This window comes from Populus nigra, chromosome 8 (assembly GCF_951802175.1).
Source record: "Populus nigra chromosome 8, ddPopNigr1.1, whole genome shotgun sequence".
NCBI classification, from domain to species: Eukaryota; Viridiplantae; Streptophyta; class Magnoliopsida; order Malpighiales; family Salicaceae; genus Populus; species Populus nigra.
Window position 1 is genome coordinate 9,242,414 of NC_084859.1, and position 10,516 is coordinate 9,252,929.

General features: G+C 36.3%; 1 protein-coding gene across 3 annotated transcripts; it reads left to right on the forward strand.

Annotated features, from left to right (window-relative positions):
• The first annotated feature begins 1,885 nt into the window (after nucleotides 1–1,885).
• On the forward strand, nucleotides 1,886–8,001 carry LOC133700436 (protein Brevis radix-like 2). 3 transcript variants are annotated; one of them, XM_062123964.1, is made up of 6 exons: nucleotides 1,886–2,220; nucleotides 2,527–2,682; nucleotides 4,201–4,577; nucleotides 6,143–6,278; nucleotides 6,573–6,964; nucleotides 7,564–8,001. In XM_062123964.1, the coding sequence occupies exons 2-6, from the start codon at nucleotides 2,548–2,550 to the stop codon at nucleotides 7,646–7,648; spliced, it is 1,125 nt and encodes a 374-aa protein (XP_061979948.1). In that variant the 5' UTR covers nucleotides 1,886–2,220; nucleotides 2,527–2,547; the 3' UTR covers nucleotides 7,649–8,001. The 3 variants fall into 3 exon arrangements, with proteins under 3 accessions (XP_061979948.1, XP_061979947.1, XP_061979949.1); XM_062123963.1 differs by lacking the exon at nucleotides 1,886–2,220 and adding an exon at nucleotides 2,227–2,442; XM_062123965.1 differs by lacking the exons at nucleotides 1,886–2,220; nucleotides 2,527–2,682 and adding an exon at nucleotides 3,842–3,994.
• The last annotated feature ends 2,515 nt before the right edge of the window (nucleotides 8,002–10,516 follow it).

Genomic DNA, 10,516 nt, shown 5'->3' on the forward strand with positions numbered 1-10,516 from the left:
ATGATAGCATGCATGTTATGATTAGTTTACATATAAATTTTGATTTATATGCCAAGAATGGATGCTAAGTTTATTGTTTTATTTTATTGCAAGATTAACTTGATTAAATTCAATTATATGGTTATCTAAATTAAACGATCTACTAGAAAAGTACAAGTACATGTCATATAAACTAAACAATTTTGATCTATAGTATAATTTATAGCTCAAAACAAACATTATATACTTTTAATAAATTAAACTAACTGGACTTTAAATGAACTTGAATCAATTAAAAAATTCAAGTTTGATATTTTTTATTTTTAAGATAGTATTTGGTCATTATCTTGGGACATAAGAGACAAAAATAACAAGGATAAATGAGACATGTTTCTATGTACCTTTTATTTTAAAAATATAGAAATTTACTTTAAAAATATCTCATGCAAATTTATTTTATGCTCTCATTTCTATTTCTTCAATCAAATAGATTCTTATCTTTTTTACCCCGAAACACTAACTAAATGCAACTAATAAAAAACATAATCAATACTGTCTTATTACAACGAGTATTTTTGTGTTATAATTTGTTTTTCAAATTATTTTTGATCTAAAAATAAAAAATATATATAAAAAAACACACCACACTGCAATATCATTCACGAAAGAATACAATCTGCTATTAATTTGAAACCATGGTGGGAGGAAAAGGTTCCGCAGACTCCAATCCCATTTTACACTTTTTGTAAACAATGGATCGTACTTTTTGCAAAGAAGACAGATAACAAAAGACGTGTTCTAGAACTGCTCCCTTTGGACCACCTCTAGTTGTTGCAAGAACCCAGATGTGATTTACTGATTTCAAGCAGTCCATGGAAGTTAGCAAACAAACAGAGGGCAGCCTTTTCTCGTCTGAGAATTTCTTGAGGGCTCCTCATCACCGTCATCATTCAGACTCCTTTTCACCTTATGATCTGATAAAAGCCTGCCGGAGCTCTCAATGCAGTTCCGAAAAGGTGCCCACCCAAAATTCCTCACTGATTGCCACCTTCATGGGGCGCCATCTTCCCTTTTATCTCCTCTAAATTAAACTGTGACAGTGTTGTCTAAGAATACAACAAAATAAATAATCTCCAGGGAATTCCCTGTCTCAGGTCCGATTTCTGCTGGCTTTTTTCTTGGTTTACTTGATTTTTACTCGAGTTGCATAACAAGATTAATTTTTTTTTATATTAATATATAAAAATAATTTTAAAATATAAAAAATTAATTAAAAATAGAAAAAATTAAAATCTTTCATAAAGAGGTTCAACACGATGCTAAACACGGTATAACTTTAATCCACCGTGCCCGTGGCAGCCTGGAATTGAAAGTGAAGATCGGAAGCTAAACAGACAAAGCTGAAAAGTAAAAAGGATGAGTCGCAATCATGAAAATAAGGATAGAATGGAATCGCCAAAGTACTACTAAAATAGAGGAGAGGCATAGCGTCTTCTTCTTCTTCTTTTTTTTGCCTTTACTTTTACTTTTGAGGGGTATTTGTCAGTACGATATAATTGTTTTTTAAAATATTTATTTATTTAAAAATATATTAAAATAATTTTTTATTATTTTTAAAATTACTATATTAAAATTAAAAAGATTTAAAAAATATAAAAATAATTTTTAAATAATTTATTTTTAAAATTCTCATAAAATACAGTTTCTCTCTCTTTAGGTGTCCCAAAACCAAACAAATTAAAATTATGTTTGTTTTTATATTTTAAAAATTTAATTTTTTTTATTTTAAATTTAATTTTTTTAATAATTTTTAGATTTCTAATACATTTTAAAATACTTTTAAATAACAAACTTTTTAAAAATTAATAGCTACAGAGCTCTTGGGTAAAGAAAAGAAAAAGAAACGAAACATCCAAAAACCCAAAACGAATATAACACACAAACACCAAAAGCTTCCCCTTGCGTCTCCAACACACTGATTCCCTGACCTCGTCTAAAGCCTCCCGGAATCAAAACAATAGTTTCATTTTTTACCTTTTCAACTCTCAGCTCCTCGGATTACCCACTTGCACGTTCAAGAGAAGAGAATATGCTTTTTGGCCTTTGGCTTTTCTTGTGTGAAGGGGAGAGAGAGGGGGAGAGAGGGGGAGAGGGAGGGTGTTGTTTTTTCTTTCTTTCTTTCTTTGTCTTGGTATTTCTTAGCTGTTACTCATTCTAACAGGCAGTGTAGAGCTGTGAAGAGTAAGTATTTTTAAAGAAAGGATCCCCTTTTCTCTTTATATTTATTATAATGATTTTTAACGAATAGCTTCAAAGCCACCCTCTCATTCCTCCATTAACGGTCACTTCTCCTCTCTCTTTCCTGACATTTATGTTGCCAATTAAATATACCCATCACGACAAACCGTGGGATCTCAAATAGGCCGAACCCCATCTGCAACTCAACCTCTCCCTTTTCTCCTTGTAAGCATTGGTTATGGATGGAATATGTAGCTCATTTTGTTTTCTTATGCACAAGCGCCTCTGATCTGTGTTATTGGGTTGCAGGTATAGAGAAACCGTGAGAGGATGTTGACTTGTATTGCGTGTTCAAAGCGACTCAACAACCGATGTTCGCCGCCGAGAGACAGAGAAGAGGATGTTGATGTTGCTGCTTTTGAGACGCTAAGGACTAAGCACGCCATGAAGTCACTCACAGCTCAAGTATGCATGCTCTGCTTCATTCACCTTTCTATCTTCTGTTGGGTTGCTGTGGTAGAGTCAAGGATTTAAATTTTATTTTCTTTTTTTTTGGAGCTAAAGCCCAGAAAGCACCGAAGCATATAGTAAGGAAAAAGATGAATTACACTTCTTGTTTTAACAAGCTGGATTTGAGGGGTCATGTTTCATTTTCTTTTTCAACTTTTAATTTATAGGTTGAGTGAAAATACAAAAAAAAAAAAAAACTAATGATTGTTCTTTTGTTTTTTTTTTTTGTTTTTGTCTAGTTTCTGCAGAACCCAAAATTTTCTTAGCCTTTATTTCTTCTTTCCCTGTCCTTTGGAGGAGGGTAATAATTCGACTAAGCTTAGGTTTGACCTTGTTATTCCTTACCTTTTAATCCGCCTCCTTAGGAATTATATTAAAAGAGGAGGACTAGCTCTGAGCTTTGAGGAAAGCCTGTAAGTTGTCTTTCGACTTCCCCTGGATCCCCTTCTCTTTCTGGTGAGAGTAACTAAGAAAGGCCAGTCCCTTAGACTAGTCTTCCAGATCAAGTGAATCTAGTCACACAACCCTTCTCTTATCCGCATGGTCTTGTTCAGCTGTCTTTATTCTTGTCTTGGGTGATTGCTTTGGATAGCCCTACCAGGGGAGTAGGCATTTTCGGTCCTCGCTTTTCCTTTGAACGACTCCAATCTTTTCTTTTCGTTCTACTCGGGCCTGGGTTTTCGACGGGGCCCTTGGAGACTGCTTGAGCTGAAACCAAAACGGTGAAAGAAGAACTGGAATTAGTTACTGTGTGATATGGGTCTAATATTCTTGTTCAGCTGTCTTTATTCTTGTCTTGGGTGATTGCTTTGGATAGCCCCACCAGGGGAGTAGGCATTTTCGGTCCTCGCTTTTCCTTTGAACGACTCCAATCTTTTCTTTTCGTTCTACTCGGGCCTGGGTTTTCGACGGGCCCCTTGGAGACTGCTTGAGCTGAAACCAAAACGGTGAAAGAAGAACTGGAATTAGTTACTGTGTGATATGGGTCTAATATTACTGCCGTATGTCACAGCAGTACTTCTTTCAAATTTATTTTTGAAAAAAAAAAGTTATAGTGCTTGATTGAATCAAGATTGGAACCACGAGCACAATATGGCTTTTCTTGAATTCATTTTTCCAGATTTTTGGGACAGAAGGTGGATGAATAGATTTGAACCGGAATTGGGTCTGTTTGTCAGGGAGGATGGATTGGGAGAAGGGGAAGGGAAGAGAAAGGATGGATTGTTTACCATTCCTCTAGTTTTTCAGTTAACAAAGAAGGGGAAGAGTAAGAGTCAATCTATCCAAATTGAAAGCATTGAAAATTATAAACAAATGAAAGTATAAGGATCCATCCAATCCTTCCTTAAATCCTTATATTTCTTGCCAAAAGAAAAATACACTCAATCCCTCCTAACAAACACCGTGTTAGTGTTTTTTTGTCTCTGTTTTATTGCAAAGTGATAAAGGGCTGTTGTTGTTGTTATTTTGTAGATAAAGGACATGGCTGTAAAGGCCTCAGGAGCATATAGAAACTGCAAGCCGTGTTCAGGATCCTCGAGCAATAACAATAACAGGAACTATGCTGAGTCCGATGCTGCCTCAGACTCAGCGAGGTTCCACTGCTTGTATCGTAGAGCAGGAAGTTCCAATTCGACCCCAAGAAAGCGGGGGAAAGAGTCGGAGGCAAGACTAAAAGGGCTATCGAGTGGCGAAGGCACACCTGCTTCAGTTAGTGGGCGGACGGAGTCGGTGGTTTTTATGGAGGAAGATGAGCCTAAGGAGTGGGTTGCGCAAGTTGAGCCTGGTGTGCTCATCACTTTTGTTTCATTGCCTGATGGCGGTAATGATTTGAAGCGAATTCGATTCAGGTACTAATTGTTCTTCTTTTCTCTGATTTGTTTGAATGCAATCATATGTTTTCTTGCTGTGTGTGCATGTGTGTGGTTGATGCTGAATTGGGCATTTATCACAGCTTTGTCATCCTGAACGGTATCGGAATGTTGCAGAGGACAAAAACTTTTGAGTCAGCTGTGCCATAACAGTAGAAATGTAGGGAAACTGATGGGTGAATTCAAGTGCAGAATAATGACCAAAGACGTGTCTATGTGCACGTGGGTATGGGTGCCCACTATGTTCTATATCCTGAATGTAATATACTGGGAAAATTGCATTGCCCAAAGAAAATAACCATCCACAACACAATTACACGGTAGATGCATTATACGGTAGATGCATTATACTTTGCTTGCCCGCTTCTTCTTATTCTCTTTTGGAATCAAGAACAGCTTATGCTTCACTATCTGCACTTGGAATCATTCATCATCTCCTATCTTGCCAACGAGAAATGAGAAGATAGAAAACGAAAGGGAAAATGAGAACTTTGAAGAGTTATGAGCAATGTTTCGTGTTTTAACTTGTAAATTTTCTGGAGAAGATGTTTTGATGGGTTAGTTTAGTGATCACCCTCTATCTAACAATTAAGAGTTGATGAGGAATATTGCTTACAGCTCTAGAAGGCTTGAATAAGCAAAATTTCCCACTAAAGAAAGAAATATCCATTCCTTTCACTCTTTTTGGTTGGTTCTCTGCTTAAGCTATAATTTCTTTGGCAATTGAAACACAATAAGAACCTTTTCTAATCCTCTTATGATCATTGAATGTCAAATTAGCAGATTGTCATTGTTACATTTAGACAAATACAATGTTATTCATGGACGTGCAAATTACAGCTGTATAATATACCTTGGAACTTACAAGTATTTTCATGTTTCATGAACCTGGCTTGTGCAGTTCTTGATCTTGAGAATGATTTGCTGAGAAATCTGTGGCCAAACTACTTATTTATAAGATAAAGAGCCGCTGCAGTGTGTTTCTGCCAGAAATTATCTCACTTAATCTCAATCTGAATTTACACTAGTTTACTTGTAGTTTGAAATGTTGAATGAAATGAGTAATAACCCATCTGTTTCTTGTAATGAAAGCGATGCTACTTTTATGTTGATTTTTTTTCCTTGGTGTTTCTTTAATTGGGTTTCTTAACATATACAGTTTTGTTCACCTACAACAAGATTCATGTTTCATGCCAACCTGATTAGAGTTATGCAACATTTCATGTTTGTGATGTTCTCAATTGTTCATGATTTTTGTTGTCGTTGTTTTCTTTATAAGTAATGATATATGACGTTACCACATTTCCCTTCCTCTGTCAAGCCTTTCCTTCAATGGTTGGGTGTCTTGCTATCAAGATAAACTAGCTCCCCTCATATGATAGCAGTGCGAATCTGTTAGATGAGTAACCATCAATAACCAACTGCCTTAAAGTTTTAATACCAGAAAAAACTGGATGATTCGTCCTTCTCCAACATTTTGCTTGGGTTTTATAGATGTTGACAGGTCCTTTTTCATCATTTTAACATTTTGATGTTTTGATCAGTCGTGAAATGTTCAATAAATGGCAAGCTCAAAGATGGTGGGCTGAGAACTATGACAAGGTCATGGAATTATACAATGTTCAACAGTTCAATCACCAATCAGTCCCACTTCCAACTCCACCAAGATCTGAAGATGAGGTGAGTGTGAATTAAATTTTGAAGTTTAGCAACATTTGGTTAGGGATAGGAAATGCTTGCTCTGATTTGCTTGGAATGAATAATTTTCTTCTCTATTGTAATCAGCATGAATCTTGTTAGACTGTTGAAGAGCACTGTTAAAGTCCTTAATTCTCTTTTAGGTTTTGAATGATTTAATGTAATACAGGATGTCGGTGTTTTTTAGAGCTCAGAGTTACTTCATTGTACTTCACAAAACTGGCATTGATAATAGAGCTAGTTTTATTGTTTAATTTTACCTGTCTCCTTTTGCAGAGCTCAAAGCCTGAATCAGCCAAAGACAGTCCCACGACTCCTCCACTGGGCAAAGAACGCCCAAGCAATTTCCACCATCCAACAAGAATGGGTTATTCGTCATCAGATTCACTTGACCACCACCCAATGCAATCTCACCAATATTATGAGTCAGCTGGTCTTGCTTCAACACCAAAGCTCTCTAGCATTGCTGGGGCTAAAACTGAGACATCATCAATAGATGGTTCTGTGAGGACTAGTATGTCAAGAGAGTCAGATCACTCAGAAGAACTTTCCATCAGTAATGCAAGTGATATGGAGACTGAATGGGTTGAACAGGATGAACCAGGGGTATACATCACTATAAGAGCACTGCCAGGTGGCACCAGGGAGCTTAGACGTGTCAGGTTCAGGTCAGTGGGTCTGAATAATTTAGAGAAAGATGGAATTGAAACTGCTCATGATTTTAGTTATTTGGACAAATAAACTGATTGAGATGTTGCTGACGGAGCTGACTTGTCTAGCACCTGCTTTTGCTGGGCTAGAACAACAGCTAAACATGGCAATTCACGGTAGATGGAGCTTATAATTAGATTTTAGAAGATTTTTGGAGCTATAAAATATAGTTTGAACCTCTCAGTTCCAGTCAAGGAATGAGCCAAATCCCTTCTTGCACTATAAGCTCATGCCATCTATCATAGTGATCTAGATAATCTTAGTTGCCTGCAAAGAATTGCCATGGAGCCATAACGATTTCTCATGGATGATCTAGAAACCAAGGCGAATTTTGGGCTTGAGATTTGTGATGAAACTGTTCTGACTGATAACATACTGTTAAATGGGCAGGGTTGTACATTTCCAATTTTCAATGATCTGGGTTCTCTTTTTCCAATTTTCCATTACCCATATACAAAACAACAACATAGGCATTGATATTTACTTTTTGCATAAATTAATGATCAAAATCATGTGTAATGGATGTGTTTTTTTTTTTCTTATATTCTTGATGCAGCCGAGAAACATTTGGAGAAACACGTGCAAGGTTGTGGTGGGAGGAGAACCGAGCCAGGATACACGAACAGTACTTGTACAGATGAGATGGTGACGCTTGGAGAAACGCGTGCAAAGTTGTGGTGGGAGGAGAACCGAGCCAGGATACACGAACAGTACTTGTAGATTAGCAAACAGATGAGATGGTGACGCATGGAAAATGTGTATACCTTTAACTAACACAGGTTAAGCATTCCATGGATCTTGCGGGCTGAATAGATGAAGCTTGTTCGCCCAGTTCCATGTTTTGCTTAAAAACTTCTTGATTCTTTTCTTTCTTTGTCTATTCCTTTTCATCTGGTTGGATAATGTTGAACTATTAGGTTATGCTACATATAGTATATCGTTTTTCTTTTCTTTTATTTGGTTCATAATTTAACGTGGTCTAATCATTTTAATATTCTCTCTTGAGCTGAAGGATAGGAGTCGTTGTTCATAATTTAATCCCAGTGGTAATGTTAATTGCTGCTACATATACAAAATTTTGTTATCTCCCTGTCTGTATATGCTTCTCATTTTTGGTTTTCAATGAATTAAATATTTTGCTTGATTACCAGGAACAACTATAGAAACTTGAATCTTTCCGTGTCTCGCTTTCTTTGATTGTTTTTGAAAATGATTTAATTATGATTACAATTTCGCTCTTCCTGCCTTGTTAAGGAAAGAGAGGCCTTTCTCCCATTTCCCTAGTCGAAGAATTGCTCCATAGCCGAGCTCTCAAGAGTCTTTTCTACCATAATCGTTCTTTCCTTAATCGTATCTGCTAGAGCAGTCAGTGTGGCATCTCCTGCATAGGAGTGAGTGTCTATTAGAGGCCTCTTTAGTGTGTGCATGAAGAGTGTATTTGACAAAACTACCAAGTTGAAAATCACACAAAAGAAACAGAAGTGGCAACTGGCAAGCGCTCTTCTTAAATAAGATATTGTTTCATCAAATTGGCTGCGGCTGCGGCTGCTCATTGTTTATGCGGCGGGAGGACGCAGGATTAAAAACCTATGAACTAACACCTGATTATATGAATTAAAGCAGTTGCAAAGAGGGGTTGCACCCATTCAATAACGAGCTTTTTATTGTACATAATCACCTGTTTGTTGAAGAAAATAGGATTAAGATGATTCGAAATATCTCAAGAGGAACCCCAACAAGCAAGGGCCGGCGAGCTCTTTCTCAGAAACAAGCTGGCAAATGCCCTCCGAACTGCATGTTGTTAATTCATAGCCAACTTGACTGGGAAAAACAAGAGAGCCTGTTTGACCCATCAGCATAGCCAGCACTGCCGAGAAAATAATTCAGGGATATGTTTTAAAAACAAAATAAAAGACAAGGGAAAAAGGATACCTGTGGTTATTTCTTGAAAAACAAGAAGGGATACGCTGGTTTCCCAACTAGAATTGTTATATGCTGGGCACCTCCAACAAAAATTTTCCCGATCGACTCTTCGTTGTATCCAATGCCCCTCCTCGATGTATCTGATACTGCCATTACTCTTTGCATAAATTAGTTTAAGACCTGAACATTTAGACTGCCCATGTTCAAAGTCAGTCTTCATGATCAAGATGAACACAAATCCCATTTAGACATGACTTTTTTCAACAAACAATGTGATTGATGCAAGTTTTGTTATTGGATTCTTCATCCACTTTGGCATAATACAATATTTAAAATTATGATCTATAAAAACAACCAATCTTGTTTTCTTTTCCACTTTTACATATACTTGTGTACTTTCAGAAGAAGAAAAAAATACGTAAAAATAATTAGAATTGTATACACACACAATGACTACGTGTGGAGAAAGTATATTTTTCATGACAATTGACAAATATATAAATGCATTATGAAACTCATGGACAGCAAGCATGCCCGATGGGGTTTTACCGGCAATAGTAGGATTTATATAGATATCATATGCATTCACGAATCATTAAAACATGCTGTAACACTATAACGTGATGAAAATGTAGACATGACAACAAAGACTTTGCCCCAGCTATCTCGGACAAAATTGTAAATTCTCTAAAAATTTCTTGGAACTCCCTAAGAGAATTCCTCAGTCTCCCGCACTCGAAAGCTCTAGACTTCTTTCTTCATAGTTAGGAGCTCAACTCTCAGACTATCTTAAATGACCGAGCTCAATTGAAGGACGACACATCAAAGAATACCCCAACGCATGCATGAAAAAAGAGGTTAGTTGGCTTATACGCTTAGACGTAGTAGATATTTGAGCTAGCTACTCTTTTAGCTATCGACTATTAATAAATTCCATGTCGTTTGAATCCAATGTGTTAGGGCATCATCCTTAGAAGCCTAAAACAACTTTTTTTTTCCTTCGAGGTTCCTTAGTAATAACAAAAAAAAAACTTTTTTTATAAAAATAACTATAATTCCCCCCTTACTAAGGTGGAAAATAAGAATCCACCTCTAGTTTTGGGGCCTAGTTTGATGGATCTCTATGCCCTACTACTTCTTGTAGCTTTAGATTGGAACATGAACTCCTTACCTGAGGCTATGCCAGTATCCCTATTTATAAGGACAAATTTGGCTCTTTTTTGGTCTATTTTGATGTTGAAGAATAAAAAAAAGAAAAAAGGTTTTGGTGGGAAATACCTAGAAAGATATTTTCTTCTCATGTTAAGGCAAAACTAGTTTAGGGATTTTTCAACAAAACTATTTTACAAAAGTTACAAAGAGTAAAAAATGAAAGCAAGAATGACTAGGGTTATAAAGGAAATAACTTTTCACACTTATCGTTGGAGGAATGACTTTTCATGTCATTTGAGATCTCTAGAAATCTACTCAAATATTACATTGAATACACGTCGCCATTTTATTTTTTAAAAAACATCTCTTTTAATAAGGATGGACCACCTAGCTATAATGAATCCCAATAATTCTACATGGAACAAATAAATCTC

Excerpts from the sequence above, each read along its gene's own strand:
- LOC133700436 (XM_062123964.1), top strand. The coding sequence starts at position 2,548 with ATGTTGACTTGTATTGCGTGTTCAAAGCGACTCAACAACCGATGTTCG. Across the intron at positions 2,683-4,200 it reads TGAAGTCACTCACAGCTCAA|ATAAAGGACATGGCTGTAAA; the intron begins GTATGCATGCTC and ends GTTATTTTGTAG. Across the intron at positions 4,578-6,142 it reads TTGAAGCGAATTCGATTCAG|TCGTGAAATGTTCAATAAAT; the intron begins GTACTAATTGTT and ends TGTTTTGATCAG.